This window comes from Chelon labrosus (assembly GCF_963514085.1).
Source record: "Chelon labrosus genome assembly, chromosome: 10".
NCBI lineage: Eukaryota > Metazoa > Chordata > Actinopteri > Mugiliformes > Mugilidae > Chelon > Chelon labrosus.
Genome location: NC_140360.1, coordinates 7,859,212 through 7,883,670, shown reverse-complemented (window position 1 = coordinate 7,883,670; position 24,459 = coordinate 7,859,212). Strand labels below are relative to the sequence as shown.

The window sequence follows — 24,459 nt, the reverse complement described above, 5'->3', positions numbered from 1 at the left end:
ACCTCAGCAGGTGACTCCTGTGGTTAAGGCTTATAACATGACTTCATAAACTATTTTTTAACAAAACGCATCAGTTACCTGCATTTTTGTTGTGATAGCTAATTCTGTATGTGATGGTGTATTTATCTGGTAGAACAGAACAAAAAACACTAAAGATTTGTGTGTTTGTGACTCTTTCTCACTCACTGCCATCAGTGAACATCCACATAAGCTGTAGCAGTTGATAGTTTAGTCAATCAACCGTCAACTCCTTAACACTGAAATGAAAAGCTGTTTCGTTCTATTAGCAATGTCAAAATAACTCTAATGAGGATGTTTTCTCTAATGTTTCTGTCTTCTCTGTTTTCCCTCCAGGATGTGAGACCATAATATAAGTAGATTTCCAGGGGTTGTGAGGTCCCGTCACCGTCCTGTCCTCCACAGCGAGGGGGAGAAAATGGATAACATCAAGATGACGTTGGAAAGTGGGGGACCTGAATGAAATAGCATTCTTTCCTTTTCATTTGTAAATTTAATTGTATTAAAAATGATATCAAAACTATATCGATTCCTTGTTTTCTTGTTGAATATCGTATTCACCACAGAATGAGACAGTGAAACATGTTTGTCTAATTATTTTTTATTTTGATAGAAATAAATCAGTGCTGTAGTCTACATGGTATTTACAGAGGTATGTTTGTGTTGATCATGAATGTTTCAGTGATTTCATTGACTTCTAAGAATCTGTCTGAGAATGGACGACTACAACAATAAAAACATTAATAGAAAAGCAATGAGAAGTGCATGCACTGACCAGTGGACTGAATAAACTATAGTAAAATACCAACTGGCAGGGAATTATCTGAACTACGGTTTTGATTAAGGACAAATAAACTTGAAATAACTGAAACACGTCATTAGACATATACAATTTGTCTGATTTGACTGGAAAGACAAAGAAAAATGCAAAAAGTAAGGGTAACGCATCCCACAGTAAATTATCGGTCTATGATTAGAAAGTGTTTTTGTCAGATTTATTTTTTTTTCATGGGTAGCAGCAGGATCTAAAAGAGATTCAGAATCTGTACCAGAGGCACTTCAGCAGGGTTTATAATTACAGTTAGTTCATTTTCTGATGGTACGCTCCTGCTGCTCCATTTGTTCTGTGCTCATATACATCTACTGAGGCTACTTGGCGACAGGGCACCTTGTTATTGTTTGTTAACATACGCTGTTCAGTCCTAGCTGTCTTTCTTCTCTCTGGTCATCTTGATCATGGTCTCTGGCGATCGGTAGAGGAAGATGAGCTTCTCAAACAGCGTCTCCTCCAGCTCCATCTCTCCCGTCTCGCGGACCACAAAAATGTCCGTGCAGAGCTTCAGGACCCTGTCCACGCACGGCAGCTCCTCAAACATGATGGACCTGGAAATCCCGTTGAAGAATTCCCTGACAAACTTTCCGATGACCAGCACCACAGACATGTAGAGACCTACAATGCTGTGAGGAAAAGAGGGAGAGAAAGTTTCAGTTATAAGTTTGGTGCGCAGTAATATTACATTTGAAATATTGTTGAATCATTTACATCTAACATTTAGCCTCTACTAGAGTAATCAATAGCTTGTATGTTAACTTCAAACTTAAGCAAAACATTGTAGTCAAATGGACAAATTTTAACTGTAAAGAGAGGAATAGTCGTGTATAAATGAGGCAGAATGCAGCCGACATGTTACCCACCCGTGTCCAGCCAGAAAGCCCAGACTGGAAGGGCTGACTTTATCACTGAACACCACTATCTCTATGCTGTGACACTTGTGCTCGGAGGAGGTGAGAACTGGGGAGCACTCCTCCACCACCCACCACTGGTCGGCATCCTTCTCGGACGTCCCGTTGACCTGCTGAAGTTTAACCGACATGGGCCTGAAGAAAGCTAGCGCCTGCTGGTCTGGGGGAAGAAATGTTGGAGATAAATTAGGGCAAAGGAGAGGAATAGAGAGGGAGGATAAGGACTGCCAAGGTGGATTCCAGTTTTATTACACATTTATTAAACAGTTAAACGTTTACAGTGACTTACCCACTGTCATCCTGGTTGCCATTTTAGACTCTGGTCCTTTGGGACCCCTGATGAACTTTGGTAACAGAGAATGAATGATCCTATAGGACAGAAAATTATTGTTTAACGCCATTTATTTCAGTCTCAATAAAATATTCACAGATGTTGTAGAGTTTCCTTGCAACACTTAAGTAGTCCTAACAAGTCCTTCTCATCTATAGACTGCAGAATAATGTAGTAAAGTATTATGTGTTAAATAATAAAGTCAAGTTATCATAGTTACAGTACAGCTGAAATAGTCACAACATCAAAACCACCAACTGGTGAAGTGAATAACATTGACGATCTCATTATGATGTAATATGTAAATAAACACAGACAGGACATTTGATTTCAGTACCAGAAGAAGACATAATATTAACAGATGGTTGTGTTTGGACTGAGACTTACACAGGTTTGGTGCTGTTGCCTTTGAGCATGTGCACAATCCCTTCCCTCAAGGCGTCGTCATTATACTTCACGGTGTGTTCTCCCATCGTCTCTGCGATCATTGATATGGACGCATTCCTGAAGAGGCAAGGAGGGGAACGTGGCATGTAACAACTGTATCCATTCAACATGAACTATTTATCTGGAGTCTGTCTCCAAATTACTTGCTTTTTTTTTTTTTTTTTTTTGCCAAATTGACCAAAATAGAAAAGCAGAATAACAAGTATATAAGAAGTACCTGTACAACTGACAGTGAGAAGACGTATTTAACATTTACATGAACGATATAGACTATATACGCGGGCTGACCTGAGCAGCGTCCAGCGTAGGGTCATGTATATATGAGAGGAGTTGCTGAGTTCCTGTATCATGGCTGCCCGACTGGCCGGGCTGATGCTCCACAGCAGACTGGCATCGCTCTTGATCTTAGCAACAACAATGTCCTCTGCCTCGTAGTTCATAATGAACTGCATAGCAGACTGAGAGACAGGGAGAGAGAGAGACAGAGAGAATGGGATTAGATATCCACAGTTAAGTCAGTAAATGCCACAGCACTGTTCTGTGGAGGCTCTAAAGATGTGTATCACTCCACAAGCATTGTCTTATGTGGGACTCACAACTTCAGAACTAGAACTCACAACATAATAACTAGGACTCACAACATCACAACATCATAACTAGGACTCACAACATCACAACTAGGACTCACAACTAGGACTCACAACATCACAACATCACAACTGGAACTCACAACATCACAACATCACAACTAGGACTCACAACATCATAACTAGGACTCACAACATCACAACATCACAACTAGGACTCACAACATCACAATTGGGACTCACAACATTACAGCTAGGACTCACAACATCAGAACTTGGACTCACAACATCAGAACTAGGACTCACAACATCACAATTGGGACTCAAAACATCATAATTAGAACTCACAACATTACAATTAGAACTCACAACTTCATAACTAGGACTCACAATGTCATAAGTAGCACCCCCTTATGGTCAAAGCCAGCATTACAACCCTGTTACAACTCTGTGTTGATCACAAGCCCTTGATTAAATGATATAGAGTAAAATAAAATGTTTCTTACTGGATGAGTGGCATAAACTTTGGTGAGTCTGTTGAATCCAGCTTCTGTGTATGGAACCAAGTTCTGCTCCTGGGCGCTCATAGTGAACAGAGGCTGTGAAAACACGCAGAGAAACAAATATTAGAAATCAGCCGAAAGTAGGAATTTTAAAGTTAGTACAAAGCACAAAGTACTCGTGTCCACCCTGACCTCGTATCCTGCGATGCTGAGCTGGATTGAGACGTCCACCGGCTGATTGGTCACTCCAGCTGCCGACTGGACCAGAGACATGAAGAGAAGCGGGAACCAGATGATGCTGATGAGGGCAAAGATGATGAATCCTCCCATCCCATATTTCACCACCTTCTTCTTTTTCTGCCCTGGAGGGTGGGGGTATTTCTAGAAAGGCAAATTAATGATAGTAGTTTACACTTCAAATCACTTAAAATAATGAGAAATTCCAATAATAGATTGCCACCGTGCATATTTTAACTGGTAAAACGTTATCAAAATATTTTTAATGTACTCTATAAAGCACATTTCATTAATTAAATCATCTAATATATTGCCTTTAAGTTTGAGTGAATAGTGCTTATTTATTAAATAAAAAATGAAGTAAAATGCATTTTCGCTTACTTTTTCAGACTCCCTCCAGCACTTGAGGATAAATATGTTAGCATAGATATCTTCAACACAAATCCAGCTGGAGAGAGACAGAGTGGTGTCGGTCCAGACCCAGTCCATCACCGCCCGCAGCTCAGTCAGGAAGGGAACCATCCGAAAGCTACAAGAAAAGACAATAAAGAATTTTAATTCTAGATTTTCTAAAAACGTTTAAATGTCAGAGCTGACTATTAAAAGGCAGCTATGGAGTTTTTTTTTATACCCCTGAAAGAGGAAGAGGTTCAGGTAGTTGTAGTTCTTAGTGAGGAAGTTGCCCAGGATGCGGTTTGGGTAGCCACATTTGATCTGGTAGGCAGACAGGCCGAAGTAGATGCACTTTACAAAGTACCACAGCTGAGCGATCGGGTTCCTGTTGAACCTCCTGAAGCAAACAGACACAGAGGAGACATCAGCCTTTGGTGCTTTCACTCTCACGGGTCAGACTCATATAAGCATTAGTTCAGGGAGGCCACAAAGTCAAGCTCAGCTCACGAGCTCAACTACAGCATGGAAAATAAACTATTTCTAAAGAAACCTTTTATAAATAAATCAATGAGCTTTTGCTAAATCTTGATTAAATTCTGTCTTGTAATATAGTTGTTGTTTTAATCAAATACATCCTAACAGATAATTTTTTGTGCATCAGTGGTATTTGCTATGTGTTATCTGCAGAGATACATAGTAAATGCATAGTTATGAACGCATTTAAACAAATGAGGAGCGCAATAAATGAGAAGGAACTCTGACCTCTCTGTGACCCCAGGGAGAATGAAGAACATCCAGAAGTGTATGCCAAACACCAGCACCACCTGGAACACACACTTCCCCAGCAGAGACTTCTTCAGGTACAGCGCCCGGTCCACTATCATGGTACCGAACTGCATGAGCAGCATGACCAGGAAGGCCTCTGGAACCTGGTCTTCTGACAGAGACTCCGTGATGTCGGCTACTGCGGAGTATTTCTACAGAGAGGCAAATCGTCCTTATGTGTGAATGCATGTTATAATAAGTAACTCACCGATCAGCCACAACATTAAAACCACCAATCAGTGTAGTGAATAACATTGATGATCTCGTTATAATGTAATGTTCTTCAGGGAAACCTGGTTCCCGGCATTTATGTGGATGTTACTTTAAAATGTAGCACCACATGAGCATTGTTGCAGACCAAGAACACCCCCATGGCAACGGCAAGATGTCATGTGTTCCTCAACCAAATAACGGACACACACGCGGCCATCCATATCATGTAAAAGAACACATGATTCATCAGACCAGGCCACGTTCCTCCATTTCTCCTTCCATCAGCTGAGCTTCCAGCACTGGACAAAGGTCTGCAGCTATACAAAACAAACTGTGATCCACTGTGTGTTCTGACTCCCTTCTATAAGAACCAGCACCAACTTTCTTCAGCAGTTTGAGCTACAGTAGCTTTTCTGTTGGACTGGACACCCCACAAGAGCTGCAGGTCTAGAGATGCTCCGACCCAGTCGTCAAAGTCGCACAAATCCTTCCACCTGTCTGTTATTTCTGCCTCTAGCATCAACTCTGAGGACATCTTGGTGCCTAATATATCCTACCCACTTACAGGTGCCATGATAACCAGATAATCACCGCTGCTCACATCACCTGTCAGTGGTCATAATGTTGTGACTGATTGGTGTATCTATGTACAGTCTTAGTTTACCCCGAATGCCCAGTATCCATATATGGTGACAATGAAGTTGACGACATCAATGAGGAACATGAGGGCGTAGACGTCGCACACGGGGCTGTATTCTGGATGGATGATGTCGTAGAAAAACTGCCGTATAGGTAAGTAGATGTGCAGAGCGCTGGAGAAAGAGCAAAGAGTACTGTCTTTAAAAAGCACGCATTTAACATTCAGTACAAATGTTATCCACCAGAACGACTGGACGTTAAGAATTAAACATTAATGGAGGAAAGCACAAACACAGCAGTCAGTGGCTATAATTAGAAATTAGAAAAAAAAACAACGCACACTTCTATGATGGTAGCTTTGGCTTGCAGCATCCTCTCTCTGGCCAGCTGTCTCATCCTCTGCTTCCTGGTCAGCGGAACCTTGTGTCGTTCTCGTCTCTTTTTCTTGCTGTTCTGCTTCTTGGGCTTAATTTCTGCAGTAAACAAATGTAATCATGTGATGGCAACTATCAAAAAAGAAGAGACTTCCAGTACATATATCCACTCTAGCTTTCAGTATTCACCATGAGATTCTGCAGAGTCGTCTTTTTTTTTTCTGCAGAACATGGAGGTGGTGGAGGCCTGCAAAGGGAGGAACCTGAGCCGGCGTGAAGTTTTCTCTTTGCCGCCCGTTTTATCTCCTCCTGTCATCTTCCTCTTGTCAGCCTTCTTCTTCATCTTCTTGAAGAAATCCGGCATCTCCACCTCCTTGTTGTCCCACAGCCCGTGGCACTGTGGAGTCACGGACGTCATTATAACATTCACAACCAGAGATGGCCATGATTATGAGATATACATGGGTATGTTTTTTTAATAAGCGCCTTTATTACAGTGGTTTAATTCCAAGCTTACCTTTAGAATGGATCGGTGGAAGAACAGAGCGAGCAGCTGAATGAGGTCAAAGAGGACGTAGCCATCTTTCTTCTCCACGCCAATGATGTTGGGCAGAGCAAAGGGCCGCTCGGCGTTGATGCCTCGGTAGGCTGAGGTGGTCCAGGGGAAGAAACCAAACTGGAAAAAGTACTTCACCACGACTGTCAGCTGAGACAAACAGAGGAGAGACAGTTAAAACATTCATTCATTCATTCAACTTCTGTAACCACTTGTCCTCTGGAGGGTCACGGGGAGTCTGGAGCCTATCCTAGCTGGCATTAGGTCTATCGCAGGGCTAACAGTTAAAACAGATCTGAATAATTTATCAGCATAAATCGTAAATAATTATCATAATTCAAAGGTAATTTAAGTCCTTACTAGGCTACTTTGATGCAATACATTAATCACACAGGAAGTTTTTTCACATCTCTGCATAAAAATGACTCAAAACATCCTTAGTTTTCTCACAGATCCTGAAAGTAGACAAAGAGAACCACATTTTCCATACTCATTGATATGTTGCTGTTTAATTGAGCAACATATCAATGAGCATTACATATCTGTAAGTTGCAAAGAAAAGTCTTTTATGCAGAAACGTGGCACTGACTGTACATAAACAAATTTTATAATCACTGAATAACATCAGTACAGTGACGTCAGTACTCACTGCTTCATTTTAAAGAATCATTAGGCAAAAGAAAGTGACACAGGCATGTGTTTTTATGAAGACACTGTTTGTCTTTTAATCTGAATAAACGATAAATTTATTATTCATAACACAGATACTAAAACCACAGCTAACTGAAGCTCTGATGTCCATTTGTTCTAAACATTAACACCACAATGAAACGATTCATTTAAACACACCACATGATGCCGCAATAACCTACTTCGGTGTAGATTATAGCTGTCATCCAGAAGCGTTTGGTCGGCCGGGGCACGGACAGCATGGCCCAGAGGAATATGAGTATGGGCAGGATGAGGGAGAGGAACGAAGCCGACACGATGTGGTTGAGGATGATGACGAAGTAGCACAGCATCTCAGACTTGGACACCATGGTGTTGTAGAGGGCGAACAGCAGCTTCATCGGCCTCGGCAACGTCAGGAAGAACTTGTCAGAATCTGACATCTCGTCATTTTCAAACATACTTCAGTAAAGGAAGGAAGAAGAGAGAGAAAGTAAGGGGGATTGACAGCTTATAATGTGACGCAACCGTTTGTCTCTTTCTTAGAAATATTACATTTCCTACTAACTTGTTGAGCAGCAGCTCGCTGGCAGTGAGGTTCCTCGACTCTTGGCTCAGAGGTCTGGGAGAAGGGGGAGTTGTCTCTCCATCACTTTCTCTGAGATCCAGCGACATGCACTCTGGGTGTTCACCCTCTTCTCTCCAAGGTGTTTGCTCATCCAGGTCGTCCCTCTCCATCTCTGGATCATCTTGTCGTCTTTCCTCCTCCTCTTCCTCTTGTTCTTCCGCACATTTCATCTCACCTTCTGTGTGCTTCTCCTCACCCTCTGACTCATGTTCATAGTCTGATTTTTCACTGGCACCATCTTCGTGGCTTTTAAGAAAAGGATAAAATGAGATACTTTAACTTTAAGAATAAAGGAAATAATGTGTTTAAAGACGATGCTTTCTGTGTTTTGATTTTTAAGACAGTCTTTAAGCAGTACTTTAAGACTGTTTAAGACCACCCTCTCCTTCACCTTGAAAGTTCATCAGTCTCAAAGGAGCCCAGGTCGACGTTGGCTTCCTTTAGGAGCCGACGTCTGAGCAATTGAGGTGGAGGAGGCGAACCAGGAGGCTCATCCAGCTCCTCCTGTGTCGGCTGCCGGGAGCCCAGCATGGTCTCATCTGTCATACAGCTGAAAGTGAGCAGGAGGGAGAGAGTGGATGAGTATACAGGCTCTGAAAGAAGGGCGTGTGAATGTAGATTGTTCTAGCTGCTCTGTTAACTACATCAGTACATATACACACACACATAAAGAAATACGGTAAACGCAAGGAAGAAGGCTCCGCTCCAGTGACCCACCTGGAAAAGCTGCTGCCCCAGGACACCTTAGAAGCTTGGTTCTTCAGCTTGGCGTAAGAGTGACGCGAGGAAGGGACCGTAGGCGGGGAGGAGGGAGGATGTGGGGCCTCGTCCAGGCCGTCCTGAGACGACAGCGTGTTCTGACGGGATAGCCAGTTTTCATAAAACTGCTTCACGCTCGCCTGACTCACCTCTTTACCCTGCGGAAGTGAAATGAATAAACAGAATGTTAACACAACCAGAGAGACAAGTAAAATTAGAGAACCACTGCACATGTGCAAACTGACGTGCATTAGATAACTAGTGAAAATAAATGCAATCGTTCTTATATTGCGGGTCTGCACTAAATCCTCTTTCATGACTGTTGTAATGTTCAGTTGATGTTGAAATAGCGTTAAAGAGGTGGTGATTCAACTGGATGCTCATTTTGAAGCATGTAGTTTGTGGTGCTGTTACACTGGCCCACTGACTAAAATTGGGTGGTCAAAATAATAGAAACACGTGTTGGTAGAACACAATACAATTTAATAGTTCTACAAACAGTCTCCACAGCTGATATTTTAAACTAATGTTGAATACCAGGACCTTCATGAAGCTAAGATGTAGCACAGCACTGTTATATTAGCATGCATTTACATTCACTAATGTACCTAATGATTTGACCATAGTGTGCTATGTATTTGTGCCTGGGTTCAAACTTAAACTTTTACTCTGTGTGTGACTGGAGACTATACTTGAATAATGTATACTTATTTATTGGAATTGTAAAATTAAACACATAATGAGACAAGATTAAAGGGTTTCTATGCTTTCATCCCACCTTCTTCTGCTGCTGGTTGAGTAACGCTCGCTCAAAGCGCAGCACTTTGGAAATGTCCAGGCTGTCTTTACAGAATGAGTTCAGGCCTTCCGTCATGTCGTCAAGAAGAGACTGAACGAACACCATGGCGAACTTTAACGTGCTAATGACGCGCTGCAGGATGTTTTCTGAAAGGAAGTGACAAGTCAACAAGTGCCAAACGTCTGCATTTGATCTGCTTTGTAGGAAGTACAGTATGCCGATCTTTAAAAATGCTGCTTGTAAGAGGTGAAAGGGCAGGGTTCGTAGTGTGTGAATGCGTGTTTACCTTTTTCCTCTTCTCTGGCCTCCTCCTCCATTATGCTTTCTTCCAGTTCATCCTCACTAGAGTCTCCTCTCTCTATGCCTGGAACACAGATTTATCACGAACATTAATTAAAGCAGGTTTATATAACTACTAATAACACTCACTTGCCAGTTCATTAGGTACACCAATCAAAACGAATGCATTCTAACATAATTAACAGTCAGGCAGTAAATAGTTCTGGTGTTCAGCATTAGTTTCAAATATCAGAGAGAGATGTGAGGCTGTGGTTTGTAGAACTATTGAATTGTATTGCGTTGTACCGACACATCTTTCTTTTATTTTGACATTTTAGTCTGTGGGCTAGGCTAACATCCAGCTTAGCAACACCACAAACTACATCCTCCAATATAATCATCCAGTTGAATTACCACCTCTCTGATGCTGTTTCAACATGAACTGAACATGAAAACAGTCATGAAGGAGGATGGATTAGCGCAGGACGCATTCATTTTACTAGTGTACCTAATGTTTTGGCTAGATAGAACATGTTCTAGGTGCCAAAACACTCCGCTGACCTCCTGACTCCTCCTTTTCTCTCTGTCTCCAGCTCCATGATCAGGATAAAACCTCCCTTTAACAGTCTGATGAACACAGAAGCACCAAACTAAATCTCAATCCACAATTTCTCTTCACCTAGAGGGTAAATGTTGCTGCTTTTCCTCCAGTTGTACAGAAATGAAACAGACTGAGTCAAAGGTTTAACTAAACTAACACTAATAGGTAAGCTTTGGTGTGGAAAAAACAAGATTTAATTCTTGTAATCTACTCTGCAAACGTTTGGATTTTAATGACACTGTGATTTTGTTTCACAGTTAAGGTTTGTACCACAGACAATAACATTAATGTCCATTGTTTGATTCCTGCCAAGGTGATTTTTGGCGCTTGTCACCCCCCTACTCTCTGCCCTTCCTTCTCATTTAATAAAGACAAAAGGGCACACAGCTACTGGCTGAACTTTTTCTAAACGAATGCTCCTTTCAGCTCCAGAAATGTCTTTACATTATTTCATATAATTTACATGTGGATGAGGGGGGAAGTGAACACCACCTGTTGCTCTCTCACCCTGTTGTTTCTGCAGCTCTTTCTTTGCCCTCTTCTTCTCCTCCTTCTTCATTTTTTTCTTCTCCTTCTTCAGATCCTTGAGAGCTGATTTAGAGCTGGTGACCCAGGCTTCGTAGGCCAGCTTGGATTTCAAAGACACAGAATGATGTGTAATCTACTGAAACATGCTGTAGACAAGTTAAAGTGGATCTAATTCACTTTCTCTTGGTTTTGTCTCAGATTGTATTCTGGTTCTTGCCTGGAAAGCCGATTTCTTCTTCGGCGGCTCCTCCTCCTCTTTCTTCTCCGCAACGTCCTCCTCCTCCTCCTCGCTGTCACTCTCAAACAGGTGGTAGCCGCAGTTGTTTTCCACTGAGAGAGGAAAATAACAATAAAAGCCACAATGAAATGTTTTGCAAGAGCGCAATCTTTAAATTATTTGTCTGCTGCTTGAGTGCTCACCTCCAGGCTGAGAGACCCAGGGCTTCCACCATTTCCCCGCATCTTTCTTTGCCTTCTCGTCATCAGCTGGAAAACACAAGACAGTATTTGCTGAGTTCCTTAAACTAAACACGTACAACAACAATAGATCACAGTGAAAGTCAATATTAGAGCCTTAACACAATAAACTTCTTAGCATAAAATCATAGCATTCTTTGTTTCTGAAGTATGAAGTCCCTGAGAATTGCTGCTCATGATTTTCTTTCTTTAGATTTGCTGGCGTTACCCAGTGTCACCATCTGCTGATCAGCAGCGGGTCCCGCTTCCTCAGCAGGGGCCGGTCGAGTCTTCTGCTTAGATTTGATCTTCTCCATCCTACAGGTAGAGGGTAGAAAGGTAAACTGATTACTTTCCGTTTAATCTTCAAAATCATTAATTCGCTTCATAATTAATTCGTGTAGCTTTGTCACTGTTTTTTTCTGTATGCGTCTTACTGTTTCTTCAGCGTCTCCACAGATTTCTTCTCCATCTCCAGTCTGGCTGCTACCAGTTTCTTCACTTTGGCCTCAAACAGTTCAGCGCCCCTTAGAGGCAAAGAGAGACGTAGAAACAAGCATGAATTAAACTGGTGTTAGTGCTATTTATTGGTGTTGTGGGACTTGAGGGATCAGTAGTGCCTTTATGCCATCACTATAATGATCATAACAATACCACATGGCCTGTAAAAACCACATACAAGGAGTTAATAGAAAGAAACAACAGTTACAGCACTTGTACGACTCTGGCAGACAACTATAATTACACCGATCAATCATAATCACAAGTCAAGTGAATAACACAGATGATCTAGTTATCATGGCACCTGTCAGTGGGTGGGATATATAATGCAATATGGGAACATTTAGTCCTTAAAGTTGATGTAAGAGGCAGGCAAAATGGACAAGTGGAAGGATTTGAGAGACTCTGACAATGACCAAAGTGTTCCCTATCTGCGGGGGGGAGGAAGCTGGAGTACCCGGAGAGAACCCACGCAGACACAGGGAGAACATGCAAACTCCACACAGAATGGCCCCAGTCGACCTGGATTCGAGCCCAGAACCTTCTTGCTGTGAGGAATCAGTGCTAACCACCACACCTTTACCGATCCCTGTCACTTTTATCCACTGACTATAAAGTACGCTGGGCACACACACAGGAGGCAGGAGCACAGACCTGGAGGCCAGTATCTTAGAAGACTTGAGGTCAGACACCACGTAGAGGAAGTAGTAGCTGAGGAAGACCCTCCTCTGCGCCAGGAGGACGGTGAAACAGATGGCATCCCAGACAATGCCGGCCTCGCCCTCTGGCAGCTCGCACTCATCACTAGGAACCGCTGAAATAAATGAAGAAGGCACATGAATTATGTCCAAAACAATCTTCTCTGCATCCTCTGAATACACTAGGCAGCTTACTTACATTATAAGCTATTTACAGCTTGGCAAACACTGACTGTGTGATTACTACATAAACTAGTATATTTAAAGCATATAACTTAGAATCCATGAAAGCAATCATTCATGTAATACAAAAATACACAAATGTGCCTCAGTTTTATTTGTTTCCTATTCTTACACACAACAAAAGACACACACTTACGGAGGTCATAGCCTTTGATGGTGCAGAACATGCTGAAGGCCTGAATTAACCAGCAGCTGTTCTTCAACAGGCTGTCCAGGTAGGCACAAGAACCAAGCTGAGGGAGAGGCAGAAAGAGGCAACAATCAACAGGACTGAGTCTTGAAGCTTGAAAATGAACAGCTTCAGAAATAATCAACAGGACTGACTCTTGAAGCTTGAAAATGAACAGCTTCAGAACGTTTTTACTGGAATATATAACTCACAGACAGCAGGTTCTTCATGGCGATCACAAAGCACGTGTACCCGATGAGCCAGTCCCACAGTCGCAGGATGTATCTGACCGGCTGCATCAGCACGCTGCCGCCAAACAGCATGAAGTAGAAACAGGCCACCAGGTAGCCCAGACAGAAGATATTGATCCGCGTGGTGCCGGTGATGAAAATGAGGCAGAGCACCAGCCAGAAGAAATAGCTGAAAACAAACACCTTGACCATGTCCAGGTAGGACCTGAGGACACAACAGAGACAAACGGCTTCCCTTTCAGAGAGAGTACTGCAAAATACAAGCGCACACAGCATGTCAGAGTAAAAAAAAAACTCAAAATGCTTCTAGATTTACTGTGAAAAAGTGATTTTAATAGTTTAACATATTTCAAACCTAAACTGATTTGTTTTTAACTTATATGTATTTTTACATATTATCTTCCTGGTTGTGGCCTTCACTATGGGTCTGAGAGAGAGATTTGACAATAAAGTTGACTTTGGAATAATTAAAATTCAACCTGCAACTGCAAAAAAGCCCCAGAGTTATGATGAAATTATGAAAATATTACTGAAAAGACTAAACCCACTAACTTGAGATCAGAAAAGAGGATTCATACCCCACTTGTGTTAGTAAGCTATAGGGCCTATGTGATGCTACAAATAGTTTTTGACATAACAAGTGCTGTTCAAAGTTCAAAAACCTAATATCTATCTATCTATCTATAAATCAAGAAGCGTCTGTGTGTCTGTCTGTGGCACGCATATCTCGCGAACCGTTGGCCCGATTGATTTGAAACTGGGCAGGTGTCTCGCTACGGGCATGAAGATGTGCACTGCTAAGTTTGACGTTGTTTGGATAAGAAATGTAAAATATATCGGTAAAATAGGTTTTCTCCGCTCTAATATTTCCACTACTCCGGTTGCCATGGCATCAAAAACAGCCACTTTCAGAAATTCACCAAAAACGGAGAGGAAGAGGCGGAGCATGCGCACAAATCTTGAGCACTGTTTACAAATCGGCTTTAGAAGAAACCAAACTCAAGGAGAAATTATATTTTGCCCTGGTAACCCTAATAGGCTCAATATCTTCTCCGGCAGGAAAACTAGCATGTAGTCCGCCATCTATCTATAAATCAAGAAGCGTCTGTGTGTGTGTGTGTGTGTGTGTGTGTGTGTGTGTGTGTGTGTGTGTGTGTGTGTGTGTGTGTGTGTGTGTGTGTGTGTCTGTGGCACGCATATGTCGCGAACCGTTGGCCCGATTGATTTGAAACTGGGCAGGTGTCTCGCTACGGGCACGAAGATGTGCATTGCTAAGTTTGACGTTGTTTGGATAAGAAATGTAAAATATATCGGTAAAATAGGTTTTCTCCGCTCTAATATTTCCACTAATCCTCATACACAGCACCTGTAGGCTCCCACTATAGGAATACATACTTCCGACGGGCACTGCACTAGTATATAAAATTTAAAATGTCGTTTAAACATTAAAATACAAACCCTGAGAAGCCATCACCTCCTATCATTTAATTGAAAGAATAAAAACAAATGCATTTAACTAGAAGTCATACTATAATACATTTTTGCTTGTAAAATGATGTAAATTACAGATTATACTATTATATAATAGTTTATACTAATACTAAATAATCAGTTCATCCATCACCATCGTTTATGATTGTTAGATTCAGTATTACAGTAAACATCAGTTCCTATTTATCAGTGACTCCTACAGTACGATGAAATATTCACTTCTTGCACAACTGTCGCAGACTAAGACTAATTCTAAATGTCAGATGTGGAAACTGTTCGGCTGAATATTTCTGACTCACCCATACACACAGAGACCCGTGGAAATGGCCGCCTGTGAGTGCTTATCCAGCAGTTTCAGTTTACCAGAACAGCTTTCACGAGTTCGTCAACACGCATGAATTAATGATCTATCTCAATCCTGTAATGCCCCTAAAATGACCACAAACCAGACTCCCAATTCTCCACCTGCAGTTTAACATCCAGAGCAGGAAGCTGTTTGAGTGCAGGGTCACTGGAGTCCACGCTGTTTTCTGCTCTGATCCACAAATCTATGAATGTAGATTTTGAGTGGTTGTCAGAGAGATGTCACGCTGCATGTTTCTGGTGTCAACCTGCTGAAAGCTCATGACTTATAGCTTATCCATTTATCCATTATACCAGCTAACTCAGCTGTCATAAAGCTATTATTGTCACTGACATAATTCTCTGCCTCTGTGGTCTTGTTTATTCTAATAATAGGAACATTATGAGCACTTTGTATATCCACTAAACCTATTTCCAATGAATATTTTGAATGCTAGCTCTATCCATCAGTCTTCCATGTATCATGCATCATCTGTTCTCCACTCCTCCTTTCAACTCTCACTCTTTTTCCTGTCTCTCTACCCGGTCACCCTCAAGCAGATGACTCTCCCATATGAGGTGGGTTCTGATCCAGGCTTTTTTCCTTGTTTTTCCCAAATGTTTAAACGCGTTTCTGGAAATTGTGGCACAAATTTTCACAGTTAAAGACTCTGTCATAACTCTGTGAACACCACGGAGAAACCTCACCCAAAGAATGAGGTCAGCTGACTGACCAGGTTATTCCATCAATGGACTCAGATTGTGAAAGAGTGGTTCAGGGAGCATGAGACATCATTTTCACACATGGATTGAGCACCACAGAGTCCAGACCTTAACCCCATTGACAATCTTTAGGATGTGCTGGAGAAGGCTTTGTGCAGTGGTCAGACTCTCCCATCATCAATACAAGATCTTGGTGAAACATTAATGCAACACTGGATGGAAATAAATCTGGTGACATTGAAGAAGCGTACTGAAACAATGCCACAGTGAATGAGTGCTGTAATCAAAGCTAAAGGTGGTCCAATGAAATATTAGAGTATGTGACTTTTTTTTTTTTTTGGCCAGGCAGTGTATAAGCGGCATGAGACAATTGCATTGTTATTGCAGTTTAAATAAAATTGACTTGAACTGACATTAAACCTCGCTTTGAAGCTGCAAAGCGGAGACATAGTGCAAGTGGGAAGAAGCTGCTTAGTCTTTGTTTAAAACACACACAAGTTATTTCTTTAGAAATGTACGACATGGAAAAAAATAAAGAAAAAAAGAGCTGAAGAGCAACGTTAGTGTGCCTGACCTGCAGTGAAGGAAGTTATCAACCGGTATGAACTGGTTGAAGGAGCAAGGATCCAAGCTGCGGCTTATCTCGACGTTGTCTCCGGCCAGCAGGCGCACCGCCGCTCGGTTCTCCTCGTCAAACACATGCCACTGCAGAGACGAGCAGAGCAGTAGGAGGTGGTCGTCTGCAGAGGGCCGGACAGAGAGGGCCGTTAGAGAAGAAGGAGAAGAAAATAGAGGAGAGGAAGAAGAAGAGACAAGTCAATATGAAGAGAAGAGACAACATTAGAAGAGGAAGAGAAGAGACGGGAAGATATAAGAGACGAAGAGGTGAGACGAGACAAAACGAAAAGACGATATGAGAATAAAAAGAGATTAGGAAGAAGAGACAAGACAATGAGAAGAGATGAAGAGACAATATGAAAAGAAGAAGAGATGAGACGAGATGAAGAAAAGAAGAAGAAGAAGAAGAAGAAGAAGAACTCACAGAATATGAAAGAAGGATTTGGACTCATGGCGAAGTCAGGCAGGTAAAACCACTTAATGACGTTAGAGGTCAAAGGTTGTAGTGCGGTTCTCCAGGGGTAATCTGTCGGCAAAAGAACACAGTTTTCCTTTATATTCATATTTTCTATATTCATAAAACAGCACCTTTTATAATTGAAAAACTGAAAACATTTTTACTAATTAAACAGATTATGAAACAGTCATTCATCTCTTTCTTGGAGATAAATTCATGTTACAAAGATTCATACCAGCACAGAGGGCAGGAGGGATGCCGATGCAGAGCAGGTACTGCAGCACCATGAGCCCGGATGTAAAGCAGCAGTATTTAGGCCACACTTCCCCTATGGCCTTCCTGCGCCGCCGTGACAGGACGGCTAACAGGGCGCAGGAATGGAGCAGGGCGTAGAAGTCCATCCTCTGACCAATCACATTGACTGCCACGATTAAGCTGATCTAAGAAAACATGTTTGTTGGTATAAAGAAATCAGATATCTTCAGATGTCACTCTTAAACCGACACACGAACAGACACACACACACACACTTCTAAAGACAGTAGGTACCTCCAGTCCAAATTTGTAGTAAAAGAAGTTGATGAAGTACTTGATGCAGGGCAGGACGCCGTGATCCAGGTGCTGCCTTGTGATCCCGTGGAAGATGATGCTGAAGGGCGGAGGCTTCAGGTTGTTATGGAGACGGAAGTAGAGCTGGTGGCGATGGACAGTCGCCTCGAACACCAGCAGCCCCAGCACCATCAGGTGGTTCTGCAACACAGAGCGCACTCTGTAGAAAAAATAACTTGACGGGAGCACAATCCAAAAAGTTTTATTGGAAGACTTTTGGAACAGCAGAGATTTATTTGAAGTTAATTAGAGTAACTGTAATATTTCCACTATTTGACTATTTCACGTGAACTCAGTGGGAATTTGATTCTGAAGACAGCCACATAGGAAATAAGAAAAGTGTGCACACACTTATGCAGCTAGATTATCCAAAGTTTTTTAAAATCTATATTTGGTCTCTGAGTGCTACACAAGTTTTCACTGACATTGCCTAAACTGTAAATTTTAAGGCACAAAAGTTCTGATATGATCATCCCAACCTGGAGTTTTAACTGTATTTATTTATATATCCAATGCATGTTGTTAGCATTTTGTAGGCAAATCAATGTTAAGTGAGTGTTAATTTAGTTTTAACTGCAGTGTCAGATTCTTAAATCCTCGCTTAAAGGAACTGACGACTGCCAAACTATTAAAAGTATTTGCTTTTGCTTTTACTTATATACATCAGCGAGTACTTTAGAGCCTAAATATCAGTTGCAAGTACCTGATAAAACAATGTAATGGAGGGAAAAAGCCAAACAAGGAAAACGGTTTTCAAGAAACCACACTTGTTTTCAGCGTACCCTCAGACAGGGCAGGATCCTGCCTTCACATTTGCGCAGTGCTCCACACCAGTAGACTGGGTCAACGGGCTCGATGTAGAGAATAGACCTCCTGAGCAGCTCCACCATGTTTCCCCTAAGCTCCACTCCGTCATCCAGAGCCGAGCTGTTGGAGGGCAGCAAGCCCTGAGATACACAAAATACACGGGCATGAGAGGGAGTTGTCTGCTATTATTATTCTCTTGTTATAGAATAAGCATAAAAACACACAAATCATCTATGTTATATGACACATAAAAACCTAAATACACATGTGCAGACGAATTCCCTCCAGCTGAACTTACGGCAGTGCAGTTGGAGGAGTAATCGAGAGGTTTGATGACTTTTAGCTGGTAAAACATCTTGCACACCACCATGACACAGGCCCACACAGCAGAGATGCTGGACGCCATTGGTCGTAACCGTGGGAACGGGAGCGCGAACACCCACAGAACCAGAAAAAGCGAGTTCATCAGTGAAACCTGTGGAAATGGACGTCACATATTTTGTTTCAGGCTGTTTTATCACTGTTTTTATTACATCTTATAGTTGGTGATTTGAAATTCATCTCTGTGCTGATTTATGGCAATCAAATCAACAGTGAGTCAATCATCATCAGGGGACTGTTGTGATCGATGATTTCATGCACTGAACCAATGTCCCACCTCTTGCAGGGACACCCAGATGATGCCGGAAGACACAATTTTGAGGCTGTGAAGCTCCAGCAGTCTCCAGCCCAGCTCCTGGAGCCTGTGAAACACCGATAGGGCCTGAATGAGGAGCAGGCTCGCCCGGTCCACAATCACGACCCACTTGTCCTCGTGGCTGCTTAGCACGTTTTCTGAGAGGAGTTGGACAGGACATTAGACACAATGATAAAAGAAAAAACATTATATCACTGCTGCAACCTTGAAAACACTTAAAAACAGATGCTCTAAATCCTCCTTCATGACCGTTCTAATGTTCAGTTTATGTTGAAACAGTGTCAGAAAGGTAGTAATTCTTGCTGAATACCATAATCTCTTCTTTCTTAAAGAATTGTGAATCAATTACAAACTTAACGACACTTTTGAACTCATAACAATACGAGGCATATTTACCCTCTACTGACGCCTCCTCCTGCTCCTCGGGTCCTTTTCCTTCTAAAGAGGTCTGGAGCCCGATGCTGTCCAGAGTCTCCTGACTTTTCGCATTTCCAGTCTGCTCCTTCGCGAGCCTGTCAGCCCACAGTAGATATTTTTCATTGTCAGCACAGTACTGGAAAACCTTCCTCAGAGAAACTCACTAAGCTAAGATGACCTGAGCAGGGACGTGCAGTCCTCATGAAAAGTAATGATGATAAAATAAATTATACCAATTATACCATTGGCCTGTGATATAAATGTAATTTCAGTATGATTCCAGTCATTTTGATCATTTTTATAGTCAAAATCACTGAATTTACATATTGCCTGCATAGGCGCCGAAACCGTGGGTGCTCCGGTGCTCAAGCACCCACGGAAAATACTGAGCACCCACGTGTGCCAGACCAAGACAGGTGGTACCAAGACAGATACAATCCTATCTGTATTTTTGAAGAGTGGGCTGTCCTGAAAAATAGCCTACTTTACGGCTTTAGTATCGAGTCTATATGCGTGTGTGTTCGTGTCAGCCGCTGTCCATTTGCTAAGGTTCTGAAATGCGAAACGGCTGTTTTTTTTTTGTTTTTTTTAAAGGGCGTGCGCTCATGAGCACCCACGGAGGAAAACATAAATCGGCGCCTATGATTGCCTGTGTAAATAACGGGAAGACTTGGGTTGAGGCAGCAACGAGATGAGCCTCACCTTGTGTCTCGGACGCGTGCCTGTGGTTAACTCTCTGTATGTCACCAATATAAGGGTTGTACACACTTTTATCATGTGTACTAATTTTCTTCACCCTAGTTAATGTATTTCATGTATGAGTGTAACACATTTAGTCTTGCTGATCTGACATCAAAAAGCACTGAAAAAGCACGAGACGAGGCAGCCAGTACTTCTGCCTCATGGAAGAGGGCGCTGGTGAGCCATGGGTTCATGCTGTTGCTCTTCTTCTACGCTGAGTCAACTGTACAGCCGCTGCGTGAAAGCCAACGACTGAAAATTGTGTACCTAAGCTCAAAACACTCTCAAAACTAGACCTTCAGTTAAAACAGGAAGAGCTAAATGATGGAAGATATTTTGTTGGATCAAATCATCAGAATATAAAGTTTTAACAACTGAATATTACTATTGAGATTAAGATTTGGTTTTATATTCAAATATATCGATTTGTGTTGTTTGTTTTTCTCACTGGGTACTCTAGTGTTGAATGAGCATGAATGAACTGCAACGGCAAACACACGCTGTCTCTCTCTTATTCTCTCTCTTAACAGATAACTATAGATTTTACATTATTCCTTTGGCCAAATTGGGCAAATTTAAGCTATTCCATTGGGTTCATAATTGTAAATCTGTGCCTCACCGGCCATGAACCTCACCGCACACAGACGTGAGTTCAGTGACTGACAGAAGGCAGGTTTACGGGTTGACATGTATTCAGAGACAGGCAGTGACGGAAAGTAATACTCTCCTACCAAAGGCGTAATAGGGCATTCCTTGTCCAAATGTATTTGCAATACTAATGCTGATCAGTTCAAATAAAAAGCAAGAATCAAGAGCGGAAGAAGATGCTTACTTTTTCTGCAACTGTTCAATGTTTTCTTTAATGCTGGAAAATGCAATAGAGAGTGTTACTTATATTGTACTCAACAATGAATAATCATTCAGAAACCGTTTATTTGACAGATCTTTACACAAAGCATCGCCACCTCTGATGTGTGAGTGTAACAAGATATTTATAAAAGCATAAATTTAACACTTACGTATCAGATATCAAGTCGACTGAACTCCTAAGCTCTTCCTCTCTGGATGAAGAGAAGAACAGATTAGACAAACATATACAGAACACTGCAATTTCTTTTTATTTGTTATCAGTGGCTAAAATAAGCAAAGTACAATCTCTAATGTGACTATGTTGGTCACTTTTAACATGATTGGATCCACTGAAAAAAAAAAAATTACTAAAATTTGTGTTTGAGGACGTTTCTTGCACTGCTCACATTCTTGCCAACTCACCTGGAACTCTCTCGGACAGGTACGTTGTCCAGGTCAGTGAGAGTCAGGAAGTCTGAGTTGAAGTAATGCAGCTGGAGAATACAAGCCAACAGGAAGGCAGCAGGAAGCAGAATACGCGCAAACAGCTCCACCGTGTCGTACCGCTCCAAACCCAAGTCACGAAGTCTGGAGATTCAGACAGTATGACAGCTTCAAAATAAAATAATTCCCATATGAAGATCTGTCCCCTTACGTTCTGTTTCTGCAGGGCCGTTCCTGCAGCTCTATTTCCTCATCTCTTCCACTTCCTCACGCTGTCAAAAGCCCATCATTCTCAATTTATATATTACCACCACTCTTGTTCAATAATCTACTTGCCCGCCTTCTCTGAAACACTCAACTCCCAGTCCCAGTGTTTTAAATTTTCTGTTTATCGATATACCTTCCTACTGCCCCATCTCCACCTCTTCTTGGTCAGTTTAGGAGTCTCATCAGAGGCCTCCTTCATCCTCCTACACCAGCAGGAATCCTATCTTTCTTCATCGCCTGGGGCTCGGAACCATGATACCTTCACCCACTTAATCTCTCCTTATTGAAATATTAATTAAACTTAATACTGTGGGACTCACCCATCCTCTGACATGCCCATGATCTGTCTGAACAGCGCAGACACACTTCTGAACTGGTACATGTAGATGGCTATCAGCACCACCATGGAGTAACCGACCACCACCGCCCAGAACGTCTTCAGGACACGACGCCACACATCGTAACGAACCTGAGAATACACAAACAGCACAATGCAAAGTGAATGTTTCCATACTTAATAAACTAATGGGTTCAGGGTTACTGAACGCTGCCCTCAATGTTGCTTTTATTCCACCAACGCAAAAAACACCAAGCTGATGGCGTCCAAATAGACACTTGATGTTGTCTTATGTCATCTCCTCAGCCATTAGCCCTTCCTGAAAGTGAAGTCTTTTCTAAAAGGTCAGCAGAAATATGATATGGGGAAGAATAAACAGGGAAACACACACAAAAACCTATCTGTGCATGTGCTTATTAGTGGTAATCAATACGTGCTACGCCCGACCTGAACGTTTGATGCACAGATAGTAGGTGAAAGATTCACAGACAATAATTTGGGAGTGAATTACAGTCTAAGATGAACCTGAAATTATAGCAGCTTTGTGTGTCTTGCAACAACATTATAATCATAAAAGTGGCATGTCTTTCCACTTATTTGTCCACATAAATTTTGCCAGAATTTTTGTCTGGAACCCCTTCTTTGGGAACTGATTGGGCTCCGACAAAGATCTTCTGGGCCAAACAAATTGTTTGGGTGGGCTTTATGAGGTGAAGGACAGAAGACTAACAGCGATGTAGTCTTACATCTCATCTGAGAGCCGTGCAGTTGAATTAGTTTACCACGAAATGGCTCCAATTGGTTGTAGGACTATGTAATTGTGTGCAGAGGTATTTCTCTTTATCGGCTGAAACACGCCCACTAATGAAATCCAAGAAGAACAAATGCATGTATAACAGTAAGTGTTCCCACTAATGAGTAATGCAACATGAGAACTGGGGTGTTCATCAGAGAGTGAATAACTGAAGTCAGACATCAGTGCAATTCGGTCTGCTGTCCAGTCACAGATGGAGTAAATGTTTAAATAAGAGGAACATGTTTTGATTAACATGTTTAAATGTCTATTATCCAATGACTAACCTGGTAGAGAACGACACAGAAGAGGAAGAGAACAATGTAGAGGATTTTGTAGACGACCACCTGAGTGGAAGAAAACCACATTAGTAAAATTAAAGAAAATAAATTAATCTGCAAAAAACATACACACACTTGCCAGTTCTTTAGTTACACTAGTGAAAACTAATGCATTTCTAATGTAACAGTCTTGGAAGCTGTGATTTGTAATACTACTGAATTGTATTGTGTTGCACCAACACATATTCTTATTATTTTGACAACCCCATGTTAGTCGGTGGGCCCAGCTAAATAATAGAAACACTTCAGTGTTTAATTCAACCCAGTTTAACAGCACCACAAAATACATGCTTCAAATGAACATCCATTTAATTTACCACCTTTCTGGCGCTAATTTGTTAAACAACATATGACTTAGCCGATACTATTAAGTGTACCATTAGCTACCTTTCCAGAGAAGCTGACCACAAAGAACATGGAGCAGCAGAAGAGGATCCAGTATTTAACCAGCAACCCCTTCACACCTGCGATCAGCATCACTACCAGAGGTGATTGCTGATTTTCCTCAGCTGATTAGGAGGAAAAAGGAGAGCAAACACATTAACACTTTCACTTTTCACGAGCATGCTTGTTTTACATTGCTCCAAGATAATTTTCAAAAACTTTTTAGAATCCAGAAATAAATTACGTGGCATGACTTTGACTTCATCCAGAGACTCCGCCTTCATGCTCTGCTCCTCCTCTCTCTCCGTCAGCTGCTGACGAAACATCAGCCAAAAGCTGAAAGTGTAGAAGACCTGCGGTGCACAAAGGTATATTATAAGCAAAACACAGTCTTAACATGTGTTCCCTCCAAAAAGTCTTCACAGTTTCTGGCCATTATTGAGTCATTTTCCACAAACTGTAGGAACAAATCATGTGTAAAACGAATTCCTAGTAGTCAACAGACTGTAGTCATGTGAGTTTCAGGTGGGCAATAAGAAAAAGCTAAAGTTGCCACCAGTCATCAAGAACTCTCTACTCCTTTTTGAGTGTCTACCAGGGCAGTCTCAAGCAGACTGGTCCCCCCATATAAGATAGGATCTGCTCAAGGTGTGTTCTTGTTAGAAAAAAAGGCCTCAATGCTGCCCTGGAGGTTT

The 24,459-nt window shown here is 41.8% G+C and overlaps 1 protein-coding gene across 1 annotated transcript in view; it reads right to left on the bottom strand.

The window, feature by feature from the left end:
- Positions 1 to 357: 357 nt before the first annotated feature.
- LOC311493765 (piezo-type mechanosensitive ion channel component 2) overlaps positions 358 to 24,459 on the bottom strand; it is a gene marked incomplete at its 5' end in the record, with an annotated part of 32,963 nt that continues 8,861 nt past the window's right edge. The window contains 42 exon segments of the mRNA XM_084552546.1: positions 358 to 1,476; positions 1,714 to 1,921; positions 2,051 to 2,130; positions 2,480 to 2,596; positions 2,828 to 2,997; positions 3,633 to 3,725; positions 3,822 to 4,010; positions 4,248 to 4,395; positions 4,498 to 4,656; positions 5,022 to 5,236; positions 5,962 to 6,109; positions 6,277 to 6,409; positions 6,500 to 6,707; positions 6,828 to 7,016; positions 7,739 to 7,997; positions 8,104 to 8,409; positions 8,555 to 8,713; positions 8,881 to 9,080; positions 9,701 to 9,867; positions 10,008 to 10,085; positions 11,109 to 11,229; positions 11,347 to 11,459; positions 11,550 to 11,615; positions 11,815 to 11,903; positions 12,023 to 12,112; positions 12,741 to 12,900; positions 13,164 to 13,260; positions 13,409 to 13,652; positions 16,578 to 16,743; positions 17,046 to 17,147; positions 17,314 to 17,518; positions 17,628 to 17,828; positions 18,470 to 18,634; positions 18,793 to 18,969; positions 19,153 to 19,349; positions 19,588 to 19,703; positions 21,369 to 21,410; positions 21,622 to 21,786; positions 22,230 to 22,378; positions 23,327 to 23,386; positions 23,768 to 23,889; positions 24,009 to 24,117. Of these exon segments, the coding sequence (XP_084408672.1) occupies positions 1,221 to 1,476; positions 1,714 to 1,921; positions 2,051 to 2,130; positions 2,480 to 2,596; positions 2,828 to 2,997; positions 3,633 to 3,725; positions 3,822 to 4,010; positions 4,248 to 4,395; positions 4,498 to 4,656; positions 5,022 to 5,236; positions 5,962 to 6,109; positions 6,277 to 6,409; positions 6,500 to 6,707; positions 6,828 to 7,016; positions 7,739 to 7,997; positions 8,104 to 8,409; positions 8,555 to 8,713; positions 8,881 to 9,080; positions 9,701 to 9,867; positions 10,008 to 10,085; positions 11,109 to 11,229; positions 11,347 to 11,459; positions 11,550 to 11,615; positions 11,815 to 11,903; positions 12,023 to 12,112; positions 12,741 to 12,900; positions 13,164 to 13,260; positions 13,409 to 13,652; positions 16,578 to 16,743; positions 17,046 to 17,147; positions 17,314 to 17,518; positions 17,628 to 17,828; positions 18,470 to 18,634; positions 18,793 to 18,969; positions 19,153 to 19,349; positions 19,588 to 19,703; positions 21,369 to 21,410; positions 21,622 to 21,786; positions 22,230 to 22,378; positions 23,327 to 23,386; positions 23,768 to 23,889; positions 24,009 to 24,117 (6,438 nt within the window). The 3' untranslated portion in view covers positions 358 to 1,220.